Genomic DNA, 25,602 nt, shown 5'->3' with positions numbered 1-25,602 from the left:
GTGTGTGTGTGTGTGTGTGTGTGTGTGTGTGTGTGTGTGTGTGTGTGTGTAAGCGTGTATGGGTGGGGACATATGTGTGTCTGTGTATGTGGAAGAGGTCAGCCTTGGGTAGTGTCCCTTAGAATACCATTCACATTATTGTTTGAAATAGGGTCTCTCAATGAACCAGTTTCAACAGGTTAGCTGGCCCAAGAGTCTGAGGGATCCAGTGCCTCAGCACTGGAGTTACAGAATTACAAGTAAGTACCACCACACCCATTTTTTGTTTTGTTTTGTTTTAGAAAAGCTTTTGGCGATTGAACTCAAGTTCTCATGCTTGCATGGGAAGCCCTTTACTAACGGGGCTATCTTCCCAGCCTGTCAGCTGAGAAGTTCTAGGCAGAGTTCATGCTGCCAGGCCGGGGACCAAACACTGGGACGTTTAATCCTTACAGTGTTGGACTCACCATTTGTGTTGCCAGGTGAGTCCACTCAGAAGAAGGATGCTGATGAGTAGGAAGACGCAGCTGGCCACTGTCAAGAGAGAAAGGGAGTTCAGGTTGTGGCTATGCTTGGGGTGGGTGAGTGGGGGAGGCCGATGGATCCGAAGGGCGGGAGAGAAAATCCTTTAGGTGAGCAAGGACCTCCTGCATGGTGGGGCCTACAGTTTCTTCTTTCTTTCCTCCTCTCCCTGAGGATTTCTAAGAAGGCTCAAGGAGCCAGGGCAGAGCCGGTTGGGCATGGAAGGAGCATCTGTAGGAAAACTGGCACTTGTCCTCTGGACCAGATTGTAGGAATCTTGAGGAAGGCACAGAGGACAGGCCTCAGTAGTAGCATCTTCCATGAAGGAAATGTTGAAACAAGATGAGAAATCCTGAACACACTGATATCTCCCGGAAGTGCTCGACTTCCCAAGTGCTGACTTGTGAAGGTTCCAGAACCCACCATTTATCCAGTGGCCCAGGCGGGTGTAGCCTTGAAGCCCGCTTTTGCCTCCTACCAGGAACAACTGAGTTGCTTATGGACATTTTTCTCTTTCTCCCTGAGGCCTTGCTTTGTCCCTCCCTAAAGTTTGGGAGTCATTGTTTTTGAAGGTGTATGTGGGAGGAACTGATTTAGGGTGATTTAAGGGTTAACGGTGGTGATGCTCTCGGTTCATATTGATTGCTAGAATCTGAAGTCACTTTAAAGATAAAACTCTGGGCATGTCTGTCAGAGATTATCTAGATTAGGTTAACTGAGGCAGGGAGATCCACTCTAAAAGTGGGTGGTACCATTCCATGGGCTGGGATTCTAGGATCCATGAAAAGAGTGAGCTGAGCACAAACATTCATCTTTTTCTTTTTAATTTTTTTGAGACAGGATCTCATGATGTCATTCTGGCTGCATTTCACTAGGCCGACAAGGCTGGCCTCAAACTCATAGAGATCTGCCTTCCAAATTCTGGGATTAAAGGTATGGCCACCACGGCCAGCCTTTGTTTCTTAACTGCAGATTCACCACGACCAGCTGCTCATTTCCTGCTGCCATTCATTTCTCATAGTGATAGGCTGGATCCTATAACTGTGAGTCGGAACAACCTTTCTTCCCTTTGGTTTGTTTTGTCAGCAATGCAAAAGGTAGCTAACACAACTCACAACTACTAGAGCTGATTCACGTGATTTTGAGCAATGTTAGCAACTAAAGTCATCTTTTCCCCTTATAAGCAAACATTAGAGAAAGAAGGGGTTATTTCAACTAAACTACAAATGTCTTAGTGAAGAGGGAATTTAATCCAGTGATTCCAACTCTGGTTGAAATACAGACACACCCTTAGTATACACCTTTAATCCCTCTTCCTGGAATATAGACCTGCCCTTAGTACACACCTTTAATCCCAAACAATGAACTAAAGTTAGTTGGTAGAAGGAACCACCCATGTTTTAAAGTGATGTCTAATTGAGGGGCAGAAAAAGTGACAAATCAGAGAAAGATTTGACAGAATAGGATATGCCCAGATCTTAAGGGAGAAGAGTGCAGAAGAAGAAAGGGAGGAGGCAGTTTTATCAGGACAGTTGTACAGAGAAAGGTTGCTACAACCTAGAACACAGGTGAAGGCAGAATGAACTAGTGAATGAGAAAGAACCAGAAGATTAGAACACATTGCCAAAGTTAGTATGAGGCCAAGCAGAGCAATTCAGTCAGAGGATGAGAGAGAAGTCAGATTGAATCAGTCAGCTAGGAGGGTAGTTTGAGCCAGAACTGCTGAGTTGACCAACCAGTCAGAGCTTAGAATGAATTAGAGTGAGCTTATTCAGCAGTAAGTCTCAGATGCTGAAAACATTCTAGGTCTAGATTAGATTGTACAGAGACTAGAAGCTTCCATGTCTAGGCCTAGGTTAGCAGATGGAGGCAGTAAGCCTCCAAGACAACAATTACATCAGGCAAATAAAAGTTACTTTTACATCTTGGCATACTGCACAATTTGTGCATAAATGAAATGACCTGACCTACCTGCTATCTGATACTCCATTGTAAATATGAATGTCTCCATAGCTGTAGTTGCTTCTGTGAGTTGTGGGAAGTCTGTGGAAAAGAGAGATGAGGGGGCACTCAGTTTATGGCAAGAACAGGACGGCATGATGCTGGAAGAGAAGGGGCTTATTGGTGGATTAGTCACTCAGGTTAGGGGAAGGGATGTGAGGGCCAAGTGAGCAGAGTCTGTCTGGAGACCTCAACCTCAGGCCTGTGATTTCTCCTTCTGACGCTTCCTTTAGATTTTATGTGTGTGTGTGAGTGTGGAGGGGGTGTATGCATTCATGTGCCTGTGTACGTGTGTGTGCATCTCTGTGTGCAAGTGCCTATGCACATGTGCCTTTGGAGACCAGAGGTCAACATCAGATGTCTTTCTTCATTGATCACCTTTTTTTTTTTGAGACAGGTTCTCTTATTTGATTCTCATTGGTTCAGCTAGACTAGACTATGGCCAGCAAGCTGTAGAGGCCCTCATGTTTCTGCCTCCCCAGTGCTAGGATAACCACTGCCTTGTATAGTTTTTTTTTTTTTTTTTTTTTTTTTTACATTTTTAGTGATTCTTTGGGGGATCAAAGTCAGGTCCTTGGGCTTTACATAATAAGAACCATACCAGCTGAGCCATCTTCCCAGACTACCTTGGGGTGATTATATCGAAATTATATCACATTCTTGCTTTGGAGGAGAGAGGGAGACAGCTACGCTGGCTTCCCCCTTGTTCCTTGAAGGAGAGGCTTGCATAGTCATTGTCAGCTTGTGCCTGATGGCCAAATGTCTGTTCGTGGAAGCTCTCTCCATACCTGTGGTGGTGATGGGACAGGCAGTCTCACTCTCCGGAGAAGGATCTCTGCTTTCTGGAGATTCTTCACTAGCTGCAGAAGAAAGAAGGCAATGCACTTTGAGGCCACGCTGGAGCTATGGGACTCAGATGCCTCCCTCCACCCACCATCTGCTGATGGCCCCAGATACACCTGCTAACACATGGCACATTTTTTGGGAATGTCTCTGGGACACTTGTTTCACATCAGGGGATCTAGAAGCAGTTAAGGGGCCATAGCAGCTGGGTGGTGGTGGCCCCTGCCTTTGATCCCAGAACTTGGGAGGCAGAGGCCTATGAGTTCAAGGCCAGTCTGGTCTCCAGAACTAATTATAGGACAGCCAGGGACACACAGAGAAACCCTGTCTTCAAAAACAATAACCAAAAAGGGGGGGGGGGCACAGTAGAGCATGTAAGGGGGAATCCTAACCCTGACAGTGACTCTCTTATAGAACTATGAGAGAGTCTTTCTCTTCAGGCTGCCTACTCAGCCTTGGATTCCACCCTTGATTTGGAATTGGGTCAAAATTAAACACTACCACCTCCACCACCATCATGAAAAGAATTAAACAGAGCTTTGACAGCTGCTTTGTGATCAATGGCCCAGTGTGCTGGCTAGTTTTATGTCAGTTTGACATAGGCTAGAGTCGTTGGAGAGGAGGCAACTTCAATTGAGAAAATGCTGCCATAAGATTGGGCTGTAGACAAAACTGTAGGGCATTTTATTAAATAGTGATTGATGTGGGAGGGCCCTGCTCATTGTGGGTGGTGCCACCTCTGGGCTGGTGATCCTGGGTTCTATAAAAAAGGCAGGCTGGTAGGTTGGAGAGATGGCTCAACTGTTAGTAGCACTGTCTGTTCTTCCAGAGGTTCTGAGATCAAGTCCAAGCAACCACATGGTAGCTTATAACCATCTATAATGTGATCTGATGCCCTCTTCTGGCATGCAGGTGTACATGCATATAGAGTATCATACACATTAAATGAATAAACAAACAAACAAATAAATAAACAAACCTTAAATTATGCTTTTGAGAACTACCCCCCTGATGGGGCTGCCTTGCCAGGCCACAAGGAAGAGGACACTCTCAGTCCTGATGTGATTTGATGAGATGGGGTGGATAGGTGAGGTGTGATGTCTCCCCTTTTCTAAGGAATAGGAGAAGGGGGAAGGAGGGGGGATCAGAGGAGGATGCTACAATGAGGATATAAAGTGAATAAATAAATTGATTGATTAAAAATAGGAAGAGCCAAAACCATACAATGGAAAAAAGGCAGCATCTTCAATAAATGGTGCTGGTCTAACTGGATGTCTACATGTAGAAAAATGCAAATAAATCCATATTTATCTCCCTGCACAAAGCGCAAATCCAAGTGAATCAAAGACCTCAATATAACACTACATACACTGAATTTATTAGAAGCAAAAGTGGAAAAGAGCCTTGAACTCATTGGCAAAGGAGACAACATCCTGAACAGAACACCAGCAGCACAGGCTCTAAGATCAACAATCAATAAATGGGACCTTATGAAACTGAAAATCTTTTGTAAGGCAAAGGACACTGTCAATAGAACAAAAAGACAGCCTACAGATTGGGAAAAGATCTTCACCAATCCTGCATCCTGCAAAGGGCTAATATCCAAAATGTATAATGAACTCAAGAAATCAAAATAACCAATAAACAAAATAACCCAATTAAAAAAATGGGGCACAGAACTAAACAGAATTCTCAACAGAGGAATTTTGACTGTTGAAGAAGCATTTAAAGAAATGCTCAACTTCCTTAGTCATCAGAAAATGCAAATAAAAACAACTCTGAGATTCTATCTCACACTGGTCAGAATGGCTAACATCAAAATCTCAAGTGACAGCACATGCTGGCGAGGTTGTCGAGAAAGGGGAACCCTCCTCTGTTGCTGATGGGAGTGTAAACCACTTTGGAAATCAATCTGGTACTTTCTCAGAAAATTGGGAATAGCTTTACCTTAAGACCCAGCTATACTTCTCCTGGGTATATACCCAAAAGATGCTCCACCATATAATAAGGACACTTGCTCAACTTTGTTCATAGCAGCTTTATTCACAATAACAAGAATCTGGAAACAACCTAGATGTCCCTCAACTGGAGAATGGATGAAGAAACTGGCACATTTACACGGTGGAATACTACTCAGTTTTTAAGAACAAACATCATAAAATTTTCAGGTAAATGGATGGAACTAGAAAAGAACTGAGTGAGGTAATTCAGATCCAGAAAGACACACATGGTATGTACTCACTTGTAAGGATATAGTCATATAGTACAGGATAAGCATACTATGAGGCACAGACTCAAAGAAGATAAGTAACATAGAGGATCCAAGGGAGGAGGTGTAAGTCTCACTCAGAAGGGGAGATAGAATAGACAGAGGTAGCGGCTGAAGAGAGGGAACAAGGTAGGAGAGGGGGCACAGAGAATTAAGAAGGTGGAGAACAGACCTGGGGAGAGTGAGGGCAAGAGGACAGAAGACCTGTAGAAAAAAGAGAAACTGATGGGAGTATCTCTGTGACAAGCTGGAGACCTAAGTCAGGGTAGGCTCCTGGGAGGATATGAGGGGGATTCAAGCAGAGACTCCTAGTAGCAGAGGCCATACAGACTGAAAAGGACACCACTAACTAAACTAATCTCCTAGCAGAGGGAGGGGAGCATGAATCTACCCACAAAAACTTTGACCCAAAATTTAGCCTGCCTACAAGATGTGCAGGGATAAAGATAGAGCAGAGATTGAGGGAATGTCCAACCAATACCTACCCACCTATCTGCCCACCAAAGACCCACCCTATCGAAGAGTGCCAACCTCTGACACTATGAACAATGCTCTTCTAAACTTGCAGACAAGAACCTGACAGAGATGTCAGGCTGTTGCTACCCAGCAGCGCCTCAAAGCAGATGCCAAACATTGGGTGATTCATAGGGGGTCTTGTGGAAAAGTGGGAGGAGAGAGAAAAGGACCTGGAGGTGACAGGAGCTCCACAAGAAGACCAACAGAGCCAACTAACCAGGGCCCAGAGAGGCTTGTGAGAAGGAAGCATCAACCAAGGACCATGCATGACTGGACCTAGGCCTCCTACAAAGATGTAGCAGATGGGCAGCTTAGGCCTCATGTGGGTCCTCTAGTAAGGGAAGTGGGGACTGCATTGGACAGGGACTCACTTGCCGGCTCTTTGAGCACTTTCCCCTGGCGGGACTGCCTTGCCAGGCCACAGGGGAAGAGGACACACTCAGTCTTGATGCAACTTGATGAGCTGGAGTGAATAGAAAAGGGAGCTCCCCTTTTCTGAGGAAAGGGGAAGAGGGAGGAAGGTGGAACTGGGAGGGGAGGAGGGAGGGAGCTATAACAAGGATGTAAAGTAACAAAAAAAATAATAATAAAAATTAAAAAAGAAAGAAAGCAGGCTGAGCAAGTCATGAGGAGAAAGAAGCCAATAAGCAGCAGCACTCCAGATGAAAAACGAATGGGATGGACACAAGAAAGGAACAGCCTACCTAGAAAGTGATGGTGTTCCTTTTCATCTACACACGTGAGCTGGGGCTGCGTCCACCATGTTTTCCCACACATGGTTTTGCAGATGCTCACAGCAGGACGTCTCTGTAGAGCCTTGTATCCTTGAATGCATTCATAGTGAACACTCTGTCCTGCCACGAAATGATAGATTCTCTTGGCACCTTCATGTTCCCACGAAGGGGGCTCCCCACAGTGACCTGGAAGAGGAAGAGATTTCTGAAGGCAAGTTTGGAAAGGCACAGTGAAGGCCTCTGGGTAACTTCTTGCTCTCAGACTGGCTCTGGTCACTAGAAACTTGATCTTGATTCTATTCTTTTGTTTCACTTTTTCACTGAATGTACAAGTATTGAGCGTATCCAGCTGACAGGAATTTAGGCAATGGTAGGAAAGCCTGAAACCCAGTGTGATACAACTATTTCTCTGAGCTGAAATACTCCCTTTTGGAGGAAGGCTCCTTACAACTCTGAAAAATAAGCAAACCCCACAGATCTCAAGATGCTCCTGAAACTCATCGCCCTCCTTTTCTTACTGCTACATAAGCAGTGACAATGACTGAGGGGAGGAGACTCAAACTGTGGGAGAGGTCTGCCCAGGAGGGAGCTCCAGAGATGCAATTTTTGAGAACTGTGGTCCATACTGTGGGGTTTTTTGTTGAGGCAGCTGCAATTGAGTCTTCCATACTCCCCAAAACAAGCCCAATAAATTCATTGGTTCATAAATTTGATAGTTGGGTGGATTTTTTTTTTTTTTTTTTTTTTTTTAGTTTGATGTCAGTGTTCTGTCTGTGACCAAATGTTTGTTCAGGTCTCCCCAGGAGCTCAGCACCCTGTCACTCCTGCAAGGTTAGACAGTTGATTAAGTAAGAAAGACTTAGGCTAGTGGACAGACAGTGGCTGTGGCAGATTAAGAGTGGCTGCTTCCTGGGAGCACAGGGGAATGAGCTCTTTATTTGACTGACATTACAAAGATCCCAAGGGCTTTGGAAAAGTACACAGGTGGAAGAGGGCTCTCAGCTGAGAGACAGCAGCAGCATGGAGCCAAGAGACAGACCACTCTGCATTGCCACTGAATAAATGAAGAGGACCAAATTTGGTAGTTATCTTAGGACTTTGTGGAGCTAACCTCTAGGATAAGGCAAATGTTTGGAGCAGAGAGAATCTCAGTGAAACATATCATGGTCCTTGATTAAACCACACCCAAAGCTTGACCCACATTGGCCCAGTCAAGCCTTCCAAAGATCCCCTATGGCCAGCAGCTTTATGAATGAAGCTGGATTCACTGGAATGAAGTCAGATTTGGCTGAACTTTGGCCCCAGAGATCACGGCCTGTTCTGAATTAATCTTGGAATTCCCTACTAACTGCCCTCCATCTGGTCATACAGAACTATACATACTGTCTAACTCTGGATCATGAAATTACTCATAAGTTTAGAACCTTCCATATTTTCAAAACCCCCAGTAACCAAAATAATCTCCCAAAGAACCACATACAGACTTTTTGCCCCAAACCAGAAGCTGAGTGCTCCTGACTTGAGCCATTTTATGACTCTGCACTTAGCATAACAGTGCTGGGACTATGTTTTACTCCCAGAAAAAATTATTATTTTAAGGTCAAGAAACAACATAATTGACAGAACCTGTTTGAATTCAATTTGTTTCTTTAAGACGTAAACACCAAACTATGATGATTTATGAACCATCCCTCAGTTAGAAACATCTGGTTCTCTCTTTTTTATTATTTGTGGGGGTGAGGCGGACATCAAACAGTTCAGGATGACTTTGAACTTCTGATCCTCCTGCTTCTGCTCCCCAAATGCTAGGATTACAGACATGTACAACCATGCCTAGTTTGGATGATTTTTCTCTTGAGTAAGAACAAATAGTGACCTTCCTGAAACCTCTCAATAACTGTAGATATTGGCACCAGTTTCTAAAAGAACATAGGAAACATTAAATGTATTTGAAAACATCACCACAGGACAGAGCTGGGAGAGGAAAGGAACTGAAAACATCACATCGCAATAGCACTTCCTAGATTGACCCTCCACCCCCAGTATTGGATGCTGTGAGTAGTTTTTAAGTATTTAAAAATGAGCTCTCAGTAGAGAGATCCCTCTTCTAATTTAGGAGACCAGTGGTCTTGCTTTTACCCTATTATGTGCTTTTAGCTAAATTGCTTAATGTTGCTGTGTCTCAGTTTCTTTGGTCATGAAGGTACTTCTTCCTGCTCCCTGAATCGCTCAGTTGTGGGGTTCAGATGATATTACATATGATGTTCTGCATAAGGTTATAACTCTGTTATAAGACTATAGGGTCTTCCCATGGCCAACTGGTCCCCACAAATGTCATGTAACCCTAGCAGACTCTCTTTCTTCCTGCCATTGTGGCTTAATTTAAGTACTATTATTTCATTTGGTAGAGGTGTGGGCAGACACAGTGCCCACTTATCCAATCTTCATTAACTACTAAATAACTGTCTGAGCTTTTCGTTTCATAAATGTTCTGTAAGAAGCAAATTGTTATCAGTGGTTTTGCTTGCAGTTCATTGTTTTGTACTTTAGAGAAAACAGGAGGAATTTGTGAGGGCAGGGATCACTGTCTATTCATCTTGTTTCTTCTGTGGGCAGTGCCCAACTCACAGCTATTCCCAACACTTGCTTTTGAACTGAATTGAATCTCAGGACTTGAATTCTTATGCTGCCAAACCAGAGCCTATGTTACCTTCAGAACGAGGTAACATAGGCAACATTGTTATCTGCATGGTGTTCTGAGGAGTGAATAAATTGCACCTGCCTGTGGAGCACAGGACTGTCCTCCCTCCTCTGGCTCATCCTTTCCATGTATCCAAAGACCAGCACCCAGGGGCTAGCTAGGGGATGGCTCTTGAGTCTCATGTCTTACCTGGAAGTTTCCCTTGATGCACAGACTGTGTTGATTTCTGCGATACTGTGGTCTGTTGCTTTTTCTGATCTTCAGGTGCATGTGTAACTTCCTTTCTTGTGTTGTCATTGGCTAGAGAATTATGGGAGGAATGAGGTATATAAGTTCCCAGATACTCAGAATAGAAAAATTCGGTGCGGGATGTAAAATAAATAAACTAATATAAAATTTTAATAAAAAATGCTGTTCATACATTCATTCACCCCAGGACATCTCTCTAGTGCCCAGTGCTGGGTTAGGAAAGATGCACAAACAAGGCCTCCCTTGGACAGAATCAGCACACTTAGCCCAGCACTGACTTCTAAATATTCATATGCATATGCATATTGGCAATGGACACAACATATTCCTAGAAGAAATGCGAGATTTTCCTACTGGAAAATCCTGTGTCCGTGTGACTCAAACATAAGTGGATCTTTCCTTGTCATCAGCGCTGCCAGTGTCACACGTGGCAGGTAGGAGTAGTCTAACCCCACAACCTTCATTTAACACACACACACACACACACACACACACACACACACACACACACACACGAGTCAAGATCTCACTGTGCGGTCTTGGTTGGCATGGAGCTCATCATAGACCAGGCTGGCTTCAGACTCATAGAGATGGCCTGCCTCTGCCTGATGAGTGCTGGCTTTAAACACTTGTGCCACCCCTCTCTGCTCAGCCGCACGATGGAAAATTTTCAGCCATAACAAGAAAATGAATGCAACTAGAGAAAAATATTAAGCAAATTAAGCTACCCACATAAAGATTTTTTTTTTCCATTTGTGGTTCTTAGATTTTCTATAGGTCCCTAAAATCAAGTATGTTTATATGACCTGAAAGTGTAAGAAAACCACTTACAAGGAAACTAAAAGTGACTAATGGGCTGAGGGGGATAGAGGAGAGAGTAGGGGGTATTGAGTGGGGGCAGAGCACGCTCATTCTACAGTGTGTCCCTGTGTGAAAATATCCCTATATAACCCATGTATGATAGATACATGTAATGAAAATGTTAGATATGTGTGTGTGTGTGTGTGTGTGTGTGTGTGTGTGTGTGTGCGCATTCATAAAACTATCACTTTTCCACACTCTCACCCCCCGCCCCAGAAGAGAGAAGAAGCTGAGTACAGAAACAGGTTGTGTGAAGGAGCATTCTGAACCCAAGGAAGAAAGAAGAAAGGCCAACAGCACAGTCCTGGAATCTATCACATTGACTCAGACTTAGCAAGCCTAGTTCTTAGACCAAGCAGACACTCGTTAAATCATGTTAAATGGGTGGTTATCCCAGAAGCTGATAAGATCCATTATCCTAAAGACTTATCTACCTTTTTGTTTTGTTTTGTTTTTTGGTCTGTTGGCCTGAGTTCATGGGAGCTGCGTGTGTCTCCTTTTATGCCCAGTCCCTTTCCCATCAAGGTTACAAAAGGGACACCTACAGTTGCTTGTACACTGGCAGGGGTTGATCCAGGAGTTCCCCGAACAAGACATATAAATAGAATTGCTTCTTCGGAAATGTTTCTTGCATTCACAGTTTAGGATGGTGCCATTCTTGTAGGAGAGGGTTCTGAATGTGGCATTGGGGACCTCTGGTGGGTCCAGTGGACACATCTCTGTAAAGAAAGGAAGAAATGTTACTGTGGGATGTTCTGGTGAGACATGAGTTTGATGGTGTAGTGGCTTAGTCACACATTTCTTCCCTCTATTTAAAGGATGGCACGCACTCCACTTCCTCAGGAAAGGAACTAGGGCTCACACTGTGGTTCCTGTCCTGGCTACTTTTTATGTCAACTTGACACAGGATAGAGTCATTTGAGAGGAGGGACCCCCAACCGAGAGAATGCCTCCATAACATGAGGCCTCCCTAAGATGGAGGCCTGTAAGGTGTTTTCTTAATTGGTGATTGATAGGGGAGGGTCAAGCCCATTGTGAGTGTCGCCACCCTGTCCTGGTGGTCCTGGATGCCACGAGAAAGCAGGCTGAGCAAGCCACGAGGAGCAAGCCAGTAAGCAACACCCTTTCATGGCCTATCCTGTCTCCAGGATCTGTCCTGTATGAGTCCCTGTCCTGACTTTCTTTGATGATGGGCAATGATCTGGAAGTATAAGCCAAATCTCTCCCCCCCCCCCACGTTACCCCACATTGGTCATGATGTTTTAATCACAGCGACCGTAACCCTAACTAAGAAAATTCCTTAGAAATCTCAGTACCGGGAATGCTTCCATTTGCAGCAGGTGTCGGTCACATGCACAGCATGATCTGCATGCTGAGAAGAAAAGGCTGCTGGATGCTCAGCCCCTAAATGTGGCATCTAGCCCACTGCCTGCAAGGCTTGGGAACACTGCAGAAAAGGGGAAGGAAACAAAGAGTGAGAGGAAGGCGTGGGGTAATGTGGAACACTGTCTTCTGAGTATGACTTGGGTGTGGCACTCTTGAACTCCCAGCAACTATCACTGCCTGCACAATATTGTGCTTGTCAACGTTCCCTCACAAAGAGGGGAGGGGTTCACGAAGTCCCACCCATTCTTGATGGTTTATAAACGGGTAACAGTTGCTGGGTGGAGGGATATCAGGAGGCCCCACCACTAAAGATATAGGCAATTGTTGGTTGCTGAGAGAGGGAGAGACATTTTCCTCAGGAAAGTAAGACTGCAGAGCCACTGGTATGTTGCTTATCTTCCTGTCAATAGCCGTATACCAGGCTCCCAGGAGTAGCTCTAAACTCATTGGTTCACCACAAAGAGAAGTGTGAACACAGAAGAGCAACCAGTTGGGAGTCAGTGGCAGGGGACCACACAGGGTAATGGGTATGTATGTGAGTATGATCAAAATACACCACATGCATGTATGCAAATGTCATAATGAAAGCCATTATATGATTAATATATGCTAATAAAACTAAAAAGATAATTTTTTGTGTCAGAGATGCTACAGCAGTGTTCACTCGAATTCCTCTATAGTATAAAATGCACATTATAGAAGGAATACTATAAATAAGTAGAGTTTTATCCTGAAGATACTTCATGTCTAGCAAATACAGAGGAGAGGGTGGGTGGGCCAAGGTAAGTCAAAGCTTCAGGGTCAGACCTGGTATCCTAGTATGACACCAGAAACAGTGGTTCCATATGTAATTATTATTATTATTTTTTTTTGAGAAGGGGCCTTCTCATGTAACCCAAACTGGACTCAAGTTCATTATGTAGCTGAGGATGACCTTGAACTCCTATCATCCTGCTTCCAATCCCAAGTTTTGGGGTTACAGGTGCACACCAGCACAGCCAGCTCTCTACACTCAACTCTTGAGGGGGAAAGTGATCTTGATCTAACTGAAAATCATTCTATTGCAAAAAGTTCTTCTGCTTGACGAGATTGGTGACTAGGAAAATGCCACAGACTGCATAAGGGATGGCATGATGGTAAGGAAAAGGAAATTGTGGGGAAGCAGGAGACCGACTGTCATGGCAAAATGGCTTAGTATGCAAAGATGCTTGCCATCAAGCTGCTATTCCATCTTGTGGAGCATGCTAAGGCCAGTCCCAGCAGCTGCTGTATATACCAGACTGTTGTTTGTCATGATGGTTAGTTTGTAGTATCATTTTGAATGCTCTAATGGATGCCTAGAGAATTCAAAGCATACTTCTGGGTGTATTAGTAAGCATATTACCAGGAATGACTGTCTATGGGTTAGCAAAGTAATAGGGAAAAGATCCACCCTCAGTGTGGGCAGACACCCAACAGTCAGTTGGGGACGAGGCTGAGACAGGAAGTAGAAGGCAAAGAAGTATGTTCTCTCTATCATCCAGTCTGCTTCTCCCTTTTCCTTTTCTCTCTCCACTTCCTCTTCTTTTCCTTCCCTCCTTTTTCTCCTCCCCTTCCTGTTTTTCCTCTTCCTGTATCTCTCTCCTTCTCTTTCTTCTATCTCTTTCTGTGTGGTGGTTTGAATGAAAATGCTTGGTTCCAGTTGGTGGAACTGTTTGGGAAGGATGAAATACGGGATGGCAGCTTGATGGCAAGCACCTTTCTACCCTTAGCTACCTTACCAGCCCATTTCTGAAATCTGAAGACAGACATTAACTTACAGATCCAGGATGTCCACTACACCATACAGAATAAAGAAAAGCAGATTGGTGTGCATTCATTGCCAAACTGCCAAAAACCTAATGAGAACATCTTAAAGCAGCCAGAGGAACAAGTGACACACAATAGTGGAAAAAGTGATGGGTGACGACTGGCTTTGCCACAGAAACAAAAGAAGCCAGAAAATAACAAAGCCAACCTTCAAACAGATAGCCGGTCAGCTCAGAATCCTGATTAGATTCGACACGCTTCAAAGATGAGGGTGGGACTAGCACATTTTCAGGTAAGAGAAAGTTTACAGAATCCCACTAGCTCACTTGTATTGCATTACTTAATATATAATAATAACAGTGTGTAGTAGTTCTTTTATTTATTTTAATTTTAATTGTGTGTTAGGGTGGGGCACATGATCGAAGAGCTCCTAGAGACCAGAAGAGAGTGTCAGATCTCTAGAGCCACAGGTGATTATGAGTTTTTCGATGTGGGTTCAGGGAACTAAACTCAGATCTTCTGAAAGGACAGTATGCATTCTTAACCACTAGCCATCTTACCGGTCCCTACATGACAGATCTTACCACCTATGTAAATATAAAACATATGACAAGCGTAGAAAGAGGATTGAGGCTAATGGACCTTTAGCTTTTTAAGTTTTTCTAACATGTCTGAAATGGTACAATATTAACCAAATAGGACATGGAAAATTAATAATGCATAGTAAATTCCTCAGAGAAGGCATCCAATAATGAAATAATGAACACATTAAAAAGGTGGTAATAGAATAAATTAAATAGAATATTCCAATATGTATCAGACATATATTTGAGTAGCCAAAATGAAAAAGAATAAAGAAGTAAGAATACAAATGGAGCAGATAGGAAAGAGCAAGAAGGCAGCTGTGGAGATTAAGCCATTATCATTGAATACATTAAACACAAAGGTACAAAATGTTCTAAAATGAAAACTTTCAGACAACAAACAGCAAGGCTCAACAACATGCTGTCTATGAGAGAACATGCTTAGATATAAAAACCACAACAAATTGAGAGTGAACAAATTTAAAAAAGATATACAGAAACAAGCATAAGAAAGCTGATATGGCTATGTTACTATCAGAGAGAAGTTTCATGAGAAGGGGTGTTATTAATAGCTGAAATGCCTCTTTCTATAAAAGCACCAAGAATTCTACACAATGGCATTTGTAAGTCATCAGGTGTGGCAATCTCAAATCACTTGTCATTTGTATATACTTAATCAATTAGACAAAAATCTAAAATCAATTGCATTTATACATCGAAACCACAAAATACTCAAGAATAAATTCACCCAAACCTCCAAGAAGATCAGACTTGAAAACAGTAACATTGCTGAGATAAATTTTAAGGGAAGTAAACAGAGAAACATATGGTGTTTATAGATTAGAAGACTGATCTTTAAAAAGACACCAGTTTACCATCAATCCATCTGTTAATTCAAGGTAATTACAATAAAAACAGCCAACATGCTTTTTAGTTAAATTTTCAAGTTGTTTTCAAACTTCCTTGGATGCATCTAAGACAATTAGTCATAAAATGAAGTTTAGAGACTCATACCATCTGTTACCCAGACTATCAATAAAGCTAGTCATCAATTGGGAGAAAAACAAATACAGCAACAGAAATAAGTTCTAGAAACTCACGCACATTGAATTGCCCCCCCGACCCCAATTTGCCAAAGCAGTTCTATGAAGAAAGAAAAATGCTCCCGACAAATACTATTGATTCATATGGACAAATGTGTGAAGGGCAAAGAACTTCCTTTCACAGATAAGAACTTGTTTTTCTTTAATATAAAGAACCATATGTTAGCAACAAGTATTAAACACGAAACCACAGAATTAAAATTGTAAAATGTCTTAAAGGAAATTAAGGCAAACAGCTTTAGAAATTGGGGATAGGTGAAGATTTCTTAGGACACAAAATGTGCTGAGTATAAAATAAAAACAGGGCTGGAGAGATGGCTCAGTGGTTGAGAGAGCTTGCTGTTTTTGTAGAGGACCTGTATTCTGATCTCAGCGCTAAAACCAAACAGCTCAAACCACCTATAACTCCAGCTCCTGAGGATCTGACAACATCTTCCTACCCACTGCTGCACAGATTAAACATTTTATAAAAGAAAAAAATTCAAAAAGTGTCAATTAATCCAAAGATCGTGAGACGATAGAAAAGACAAACTATGGCAAACTATGAGAAAAAGTATTTATAATATATATATGACAATATTTCTTTCCAGAATAATAGACCTATGTATCAACACTTAACAGGTAAGTGACTTGACATGTGAACAAACACGTGAATAGTCATGTTTCCAAAGAAAATATACAATTATCAAAAAAGTCAAGTTGAAATGGCACTCACCAAACTATCAAGAAAATACAGAGGCTGGAGAGTTCAGTAGGTTAAGCATACTTGACGCCCAAACCTGATGACCCAAGTTCATTCAACAGAACCCACAGAGGAAGGAGAAAAATCTATGCCTGAAAGTTGTTCCCTGACCTCCATACATGTATGCTTATGCACTTCACACAAACACACACACAAAACTAAAACACAAATTAAAAACCACCATGAATTTGGGTGAAATGGCAACAAACAAACAAACAAATAAATATTAAAAAAAGAAAAGAAAAATGCACTAAATGTGAAGGGGAATCAGAGCTGCTGGAATTCTCTTTTACAGTAGTGAGAACATAAAACTACTTGGAAAAACGGTTTAAGACAGCAGTTCTCAACTTGTGGGTTGTGACCTCTTTGGCAAACCTCTGTCTCCAAAAACATTCACATTGTGATTCATAATGGTAGCAAAATTTCTGTTATAAAGTAGCAACCAAAATAATCTCATGGGTGGGGGTTCACCATGCCATAAGGGACTGAATTTTAGGGTTGCAGCATCAGGAAGGCTTTGAACCACTGGTTTAAGGTGTTTAAAATGGGGGCTGGGGAGATGGCTCAGCAATTAAGAGCTGGTATTCTTGCAGAAGATGCAGATTTGGCTTCTAGAACACACACTGTGCTTCCAAACTCTCTGCCACTCCATTTCCAGGGAGACCTGATGCTGTTTTCTGACTTCTGTGAATACCAGGCATGAATGTGGTGCTCAAATATTCATGTAGGCAAAGAACTCCTGAACGTAAAATAAATCTAAAAAAAAAAATTAAAGAAAATAACTGTACCCCTAAGCTATGGTGTAGCAGTTCTGCCCTGAGGCATTTGTCTAAGAGCAATGAAATAGTGTGCACATAGACAGAAATTTACGAAGGCTTCTAGCAGCCTGATTAATAACCAGCCCAAGGTGAGACATGGTGGTAAATACCTCTAATCTCAGATCGCAGGGAGCTGAAGCAGAAGAATTATGAGTTTGATGCCAGCCTGGGCTACTAGAGACCTTATCTCTAAAGTAACAAAACCACAACTCAATAACTTACGTACCTATCATTGTGAGAATAAAGTATAAATTCGAAAGAGCACACAAGCATTCAAAGGAATGCATTCCTGCCACACACAACATAGATAAATCTAAAAAAAAATAAAAAAATTAACTGAAGAAGCTAGTTATACTGTATGATCCAATTACATGAAATTTAAAGAATGGAAAAGGGAAGAGAGGGATGGAAGGAGAAAGAGAGTGAGAGAGCGAGAAAGAGAAAGAAAGAGAGGCGAGAGAGAGCGCACGTGCTTAAACAGAGAAATTAGGCCAGTGGTTTCTTGTGGTAGATGGAGATCAGCTCAAAGGAGACAGCACAAAAGAGCTCAGTGTTAACCATATGATTTTGCACAGTTGCTTCAAATCTGTACATACTGCTTCTCTATAAACAGGCTTCCTAACACAACCCCATACAATAATAATCATCATCTTCATAAGGAAAATAAAATAAAACCTGTAGGTTTGCAGTCTGGAGAGATGGATCAGCTGCTGTTCTTGTCTGTGCCACAATCACGAGGACCAGAGTGTGGATCCCAGAACCATGCAGCAAGCTGGGTGTTCCTGCAAATGCCTGTAAACACCAGTCCAGAGCTGGACAGACAGAAAGACAGCTTGGATTTACTAGCTTCCAGACTAGCTGAGAAAGTCTGAGCCCCAGGTTCAGAGAGAGACTCTGCCTCAAAGGAATAGGCAGTGAGTGACAGAGGGGAGCACCTAATAACATCTATGCACTTTAATAATATTCAGGTGATTCCAAAGGTCCTGAGCTCAATTCCCAGCTACCACATGGTGGCTCACAACCATCTCTAATGAATGAGATCTGGTGCCCTCTTCTGGCCTGCAGGCATACATGCAGACAGAGCATTGTATGTATAATAAATAAATAAATCTTAAAAAATACATTAAATTAATATATTTAATCTTTAAAAATAATTAATAATTAATTTTTAAAAGTAATTTCTCTATAACTTATTTTACTGCAACAAAATCAATTAACAAATTCTTGAGTTGCTATCCATCAACACAAATAGTCAAGGATCAATCTTCTTTTTTGTTTTCTAAGACAGTTTTTCTGTGTAGCCCTAGCTGTCCTGAAACTCTCTCTGCAAGATCAGGCTGAGCTCAAACTCACAGAGATCTGCCTGCCTCTGCCTCCTGAGTGCTGGGATTAAAGGCATGTGTCACCACTGCCTGGCAAGGATTAATTTTAAGTATATTTGGAATCTGGCACCAAACCACAAACCAAGAAATGTTTCAAACACATAACTTTGAAAAGGGTCAGAGAGGTTATCTTTGGGATAACTTTGCACCCCTGGGCATTCTTCAATGCACGGTGGTGTCTTTCTAGATAAGGCCATGGAAATTTCCATAGGCGTCATAGACTGGCTCACTGTCCAAGGAGGTCATGTGGGGACATGTGGGGAACACAAAGTTCTAGAACTTTGTATTCTCACAGATTTTTCCAATCCTAAAAAAACAAAAAATAAAAAATAAAAACTTTCCTGGAATTGCTCATAATTCTCTTCCCTGAAAGGCCTTGCCAAACGTGTTCCAAAAATTACCCAACAACCCCAAGGCAGAAGAATCCTTGGGACAGGCAGCCCTGGAGATTTTTTTTCTTCTTCTACTTCTTTATAGTCCCATAAGAAAATAAATCTAGATTATTCTTAGCTTTTCTCACTCTGGTGTCATAAAAGAAACATTAGCGCTATGGCCAAAAAGAACAAAATATAAATCGTCTAGACGGTTCTCAGAGAGGTCATGAAGGAGAATTCCATGTGCACAACTCAGAAAAGAAATGCTATATTAACAACCTAAGATGGCATCATGTGGCGGCTGCCTCCACTCTCTACTTTTCCCTCCTGAAAACACCAGCAGCACTTCTTCCAAACTCAGCTGCCAGGCTTTTCTCCTCCTAAATTCTTGGGATGTGGGGCTCCCAGGAGACTCCTAGCACAGACTCCCAAGTACATGAGTGTGGCTTTGCCTTTCAGCTCTTAAACTTCTCAGTTGGGCACAGGGCCACAGAGGCAGCCGGCGGTTGTTTATCAGCCCGATACAAGGGTTTGATCCGAGGCCCACGATGTGAGACTTAAGCCAAACCCTTCCAGTGTTGAACAAGCTCCCCGTCTTGTGTCAGCTGCACCATTGGGGTGGTCTCATTCTCCCCAATTCCCTCCTATCACTCTTTCTGAAATAAGAGCATGATGCAGCTTCTCTTGCGATTATTTGTGGATCTCCAGGAACTTCCTGAACAACTGGAATACAAGGCGTTGTAGCAACTTTTGAGTCCTCCAGATAACACTCTGGAAAATACTAGTGACAATCACATAGCCTCCTCCCTGTGGACTGCAGCGCAGGACAGGTAGAGAATGGTGCCCGTGTAATTTGAATGGGAAAGTTGGATGTCCCGTAGGCTCCTGTGTTTGAACACTTGGTCCCCAGCTGGTGGCGCTGTTTTGGGACGATTGTGGGAGCCTTTCAGAGGTGGAGCCTTGCTGTGAAATGAGGTCATGTTTGCTTTTTTCATCATTCCCCTCTTCACCCCAGGAAGGAACCTCCACAGAACAGCAAAGAGATTAAAGAGCGTGGACTTGGCTCAGTACTTCTTACCCTAGCTGCCGTCCCCTTTCTATGGTTTTTTGGCTTCAACTCCACTCCTCAAACAGAAAAGCATCCCCTTAATTTTTTTTAACACCTTCACTTTCAGAAAGAGAATAAAACTAGAATTAATTGTGCCGTGACATACTTCTGTGTCCCTCGAGTTAAGCGGGACACAGTTTGGACAATCTGAAGACTACTCGGAAGACAGGTGGCAGTGGCACTAATGGAGGGTGAAAGATGAGCTGAAGGGGGGCTCAGAGCACCTGGAGTTACAGACTTGGCTCTTTCTAAGATGCTCATGAGAGGTGTTGGTGCTTACTGCCGACAGCCACACACTGGGTAGGTAAGGTTTAGGGGGAACTTCTGGCTGCTGCCTCCTACTTTCTCTCCGTACACCCTTCCAGGGGACTCTTGTGCCTTCAGAGTGGCGTGTACTTTGATTCAGGGTCTAGCTCGCGGCTGGAGGAAAGGTGGTTGAGTGAGAAACAATGTGGGCTCGGAGAAAGGAGCATTGTTTTGTCTTAGGACGTCTAAGATGGGAACTTCTCTGACCCTTGGGGCCCATGGAAGTGACATGAAAGGTACAGAAAAGGACAGGGCTCCCAAAGGGTGGGGACAGAGTTTGAGATAAGAGTCCTTGCTGTGTGGGTGATTTAAGGGAAGTTGTTTGTCTGTATTGCTGCCAGCACGGAGAAAGTGTCTTTGCCTTTGTGCCTCTCCCCTATTTATAGGGAGTGAGGAAGGAGCTTAGAATCACTCACCAAGCACAGTATCTGCTGGCTGGGCATTTACTAAGTTTTATAAGGGATTCAGGAGTACATCAAGAGTTCAAGGCACCTGATAAACAGTTTGCTTTTGCCTGAAACCCTTTCTTTTCCACATCACATCCAATAAGAAAGCCAAGGACAACGTCAAGGTTGTCCAGCCCAAATCAGTGGTTGGGCCTCATAGTCAGTGTGCTTTTGTGCAAGATAAAATACTTAAAATAAAAGAAGAACATGATGATGACTATCTTTTCACATAATCAAAATGCTCTGAGAGTTGGTAGAATCACAAGGAAGAAACTGTCCTTTCTTTGTCCTTTCTGTGAATTTTGGAAAAGCCGAAGGGAAGACCTGAACTCTTTGATTCCAAGTCCAGAAATCTTCCTTCCATGTCAGAGACATATAACCTGCAAGAGACAGGATGACTGGTGGCTGTCACTTGCAGGGAGATGGCTCAGCCGTCTAAGCTACCTGAATACCAGGTGGTGTTAATTGATGTTGTGGTTCCATCCAGACCATTATCTATGAACTCAGAATGGTCAGGCCCCCTGCTTTTTTTTTTTTTTTTTTTTTTTTTTTTTTTTTTTTTTTTTTTTTTTTAAGTATAACAGCTCTAATTTCTGAGCTCTGCTTTGTGTATATCACCTCCAATGGTCTCTGCAACCACGAAAGGGAGTTATTCTTCCGGCTTCACACAGCCAGAAACTGAGGTCCCAAGAGGTCAAGTTACCCAAACCACATTCTCATAGTGGTAGTAACTGACTGTCAAAAGTCTGATGGCTGCCTGTATATATGTATCTTTCAAACAAAACAAAACAAACAAACAAACAAACAAACAAACCCAAATCTCCCTTTTACCTTCAGAAAATTACTTCAAATGGAAAACTCAAATATGTTAGGACATAGCCAAGAGGGAAAAGAACAGAGTGTGAATTTATCTTGAAGTAAAAAGCTAGAAATAAACACACAAGCCATCCTGTTTCTCTTAGTGGCTGTTATCTTCCAAGCCAATTTCACTTAACCCTGATCTTCACATCCACACATCCTCCAGGAGTCAAAACACTCTTGCATTCATAGCCCCTTCTCCATTGACTTTCAAAACCAGCTGTATTGGTAGTGGGCTTGTTTGTTTGCTCTTTTTTTTTTTTTTTTCTTGCCAACTTGACACAAGCTAAAGTTATCTGAGAAGAGAGAACCTCAGCTGAGAAAATGTATCCAACCTATTGGCTTTTAGGCAGTCTTATAAGGCATTTTCTTGATTGATATGGAAGGGCCCAGACTCAGCCTACTGTGGTGGTGACACCCCTGAGCAGGTGTGGTTCTGGGGTATATAATAAAGCAAACTCAGCAAGCCAAGGCAGAGGGTATCACATGGGCAGATGGAGCAAGAGTGGTAGCTTCCCTCTCTCCTCTTGTCAAGCCACTAAGGCTAGCGTGGGTCCCTATTCCTATGGCCTCCTATATGATAATCACCTCCCAAAGACCTCACTTCCAAATACCGTAAACAGAGAGAAGGCAGGTGGTGTATAGGCAGTCCAAATATCCAGAGAGGTGCCCAACCCAGACTACAGGAGGATAAAAACCAGCATTCCTCAGGAACTTGTGAAACTGATTCCCTTCTACCAAAAGAAGTCATTTCCCTGACCTCCGACAGGAGGGACACATGGCTACTGGTAGTCCCTATTAGCATATCAAAGCATATCATGCTTGCCTCCAGGTTCCTCAGTACCTGTTACACATTTCCAAGTGCCCATGACAGTCTCCTGGCCTTTCTCTCCCCAGCTACTCACCCTACTTATAACCCACAATTCTCTACTATCCTTCCTCTCACTCTCTCTCTCTGCTCTATTCTCTGTCTTTTGCTTCATCTCTTGGTATCTCACCATCTCTGCTCTTCTTTTCTGTTTCCCTTGCTTTGGCCATGTTAATTTGGCTTCTTTTTCTCTCTGCTTTCTCTCATACCTGCAGTAAAAACCTTCACCCTGCCATGGAGGAGCCACGCCAGCAGGTTCTTCAGTTCACCCCCTTGTATACAGTAGGTGTGATGCTCAGTATTAATTGTCACTGAGCAGGTAAGCATCTCACACCAGTGAGAAATTGTCTGGCTCTTAAGGGTAGCCTCAATGAATGTCTGAGGGATTGTCTTGATTGCATTAATTGATGTAAGAAGACCCATCTTAATTGTGGGCCGACCATTCCCTGGGCACTAATTAAAACAAGGAGAGCAAGCCAAACATGCATACATTCAAGAGTTCTACTTTCTAGTTGTGGTTGGAATGTGATCTTCCTGAGAGATCATGGGCTACTTTGCTTATTCTTTTCTTTTAAAAATATGGACCATTGAATGTCTGATATGTGTGTTTTGTATATAGTATAGTCAGACTTACAGAGATTTACCTGCCTCTGCCTACCAAGTGCTGAGATTAAAGGCTCATGCCACTATGCCTAGCGATGTGTTCTTTCTTTATCATTGATACATTTATGTATGTATGTATGTATGTATGTATGTATGTATGTATGTATGTATTTATTTTTATTGTGTATATACTCAAGTGCTCATATGCCACACAGTACCATGTGTGCAGGTCAGAGGAAAACTTGTTGGCGTCAGTTTTCTCTTTCTTGTATGTGGGTCCCAGGCATTGAACTGAGGTCATCAGGCTTCATGTCAAGTATCTTTACCTGCTGAGCCATCTTGCCAGCACACACTATTGTTCTTCAACATCTCCAAGTTCCAATAGGCTTGCCCTCTTGATTGGCTCAGCGTGTGGCCACACCAAGATTCAGTATAGAACTAGGACACTGACCATGACTTAGACACAGATTTACAGATCAGAATCTGTTTGGTGGAAACCATGGTATCCTTTGCAGAAGGAACTGGAAGGGGCTTCCTTTATAAGCAGGGGCAGATGTAGAGGGCCTTCTAGGAGGTGGAGAGTGAGACAATCAGTATTGTTGACACCCACCCTCAGCTCAGCACCAGTGGCTTTGGTTTGGTCATGTTCTCCATGTTCAGAGGTTCTGAGACATTTAGAGGATTAGCCAATGACTGGGCCATTTTCCACCCACTCCTGCAGGCACATGGACAAGATTGGCCAGTGAAAATAGCATGTAGGTGGCTCCTATAGCCATAGAGTCCTGGGCTGGGGAAAGAAACATTTCTGTCACCTAGGCAAGAAGAAACCTTCGACTTGCTTAATTTCACTTGTTTTGCATTTGCCTTTGTTTTCCCTCACTACTTTTTCTTACTTTTTTATCTAACTGTGTTTGTTAATCACCTAACTTGGATCTTTTCCATCTGTTTTTCACTTTATTCCTTTTTTTATATTAATTTTCCTTTCATTATTGTTTATTTTTTTCTGTGTGTTTGATATTAGATCTTCACTTTCTTATGGTCATTGGTGTTGGAGATGTTATTTTAATGGGATTTTATTGTACATTTAGAACATGATTTGCTGCTGAGCCATTGATGTTACTGTTGGTGCTGAGGCTTAAGGCCAGCATTGTAAACACATAGGGTGCTGCAGCCTGCTATTTGAGACAAAGCTGCAGCCATCTTTGTATTCAGCTTCCATTTTGTTTCTAAGGTGAAATTAAGTTCAAAATTTTAAACTTTTCAACTCTTCTTTCTGGAAGTGGTTGTTCGTAGCTGGCAAGAGGGTGGAGCCAACATTATATTTTACTATGATTCAGTGGTGTTATAGCTCATGCTTTATTATCTATCCACTTGGCTACACTCTGGATGCACCCTTCCTATTCCCTCTATTCCTTAGGCCTGCTCAAACTTAGGAAATATCTCAACATGAATAACGAAGAAGACAAAAGTCCCAAGATTCGGAAGAGTGGGGTTGGGATCAGGGCTGAAGACTCAACACTGGATGTAACAAAAGAGAGAAGTCGCACATTGTGCTCACTCCACACGAGAGAAGCACAAATCACTTCTACTGTCTTCCAAGTGACATAGTCCTGAGTCTACAGCAATAACCAGAGATAATGCATCTCATATGCTTCACTGTCTATAACACAACTCCTGAACTACCAAAGACCCCACTCATGGGAATCCTACAGTAGAAGCAGGTCCTTCAGCACTCAACCAATCAGAAGCTACCAAAGGCAGCCCAGGAAGCTACAGGAAACCACAAGAAGCAAACTAACCAGAATTTAACTCAACACTCACTACACAACAAACTGATATTCCAAGGACCACTCTCAAGAGAAGGCTATTCCATGAGAAGGTCTTGGTAATTGTTCAGTAAACTTGATTTGTGGGTATTTGTGTAGCTGTATGCCCAACATATAGGAAATGTACATTCTTTTTACCACCTGTGGAACCTTCACAAAAGCTGAAATCTTACTCGGCATCAGAGGTGGTTTCTACAAGTGTCAAAGAGTAAGTGTCACACAGAGTAATTTTCTAACCATGGTGTAACGAAATCAAAAGTTAAGAACAGAAAGAAAAAACCACAAACAATAATAAAACTTCACACGTTTTAAAAAGAAAGCTTAAACTTCCAAATAAATCAGTGGATCAAAGGGGAACTCAGAACTCTGAACTCTGTAAAATACTTGGCACTGAATGGCAATGAAAACAATAAGCATTAAATCCTGCAGTTCTCATCTACAGGGAGGTGTACAACTCCAAAGGAAAATACATGTTTAGAACAAGCATTATCCAATTAAATATTTACTAAAGGAAGTTAAAAACAGTGGAATATTTTTTTGAAAAGGACATCAGGAGATACAAAGACTATAGGTAGGATTGATTAAAAAAACAAACAAAAACAAAAACAAAAAAACCAGCAGAGAATGTCAGCCAAAATAAAAGCTACTCATTTAAGCAGATTCCAAAAATAAACAGGACTAGAAGGAGCAAGTACAACAAAACAACAGTATGAAGAAAAGGAGGTGTAACTACTG

The 25,602-nt window shown here is 42.5% G+C and overlaps 1 protein-coding gene across 1 annotated transcript in view; it reads right to left on the bottom strand.

The window, feature by feature from the left end:
- Nucleotides 1-25,602, bottom strand: part of Il2ra (interleukin 2 receptor subunit alpha) — a 43,558-nt gene that overhangs the window by 3,946 nt on the left and 14,010 nt on the right. Inside the window, exons 2-7 of the mRNA XM_055593873.1 lie at nucleotides 11,221-11,394; nucleotides 9,755-9,865; nucleotides 6,835-7,050; nucleotides 3,291-3,362; nucleotides 2,473-2,544; nucleotides 447-513 (exon numbers count right to left, since the gene is read on the bottom strand). Coding sequence (XP_055449848.1) covers nucleotides 447-513; nucleotides 2,473-2,544; nucleotides 3,291-3,362; nucleotides 6,835-7,050; nucleotides 9,755-9,865; nucleotides 11,221-11,394 — 712 coding nt within the window. The remainder of the gene's footprint in view (nucleotides 1-446; nucleotides 514-2,472; nucleotides 2,545-3,290; nucleotides 3,363-6,834; nucleotides 7,051-9,754; nucleotides 9,866-11,220; nucleotides 11,395-25,602) is intronic.

The sequence above is a fragment of the Psammomys obesus genome, unplaced genomic scaffold (assembly GCF_907164565.1).
Source record: "Psammomys obesus unplaced genomic scaffold, mPsaObe1.curated_primary_1811, whole genome shotgun sequence".
NCBI classification, from domain to species: Eukaryota; Metazoa; Chordata; class Mammalia; order Rodentia; family Muridae; genus Psammomys; species Psammomys obesus.
The sequence above is the reverse complement of the archived record's forward strand: the minus strand, read 5'-3'. Positions and strand labels throughout refer to the sequence as shown.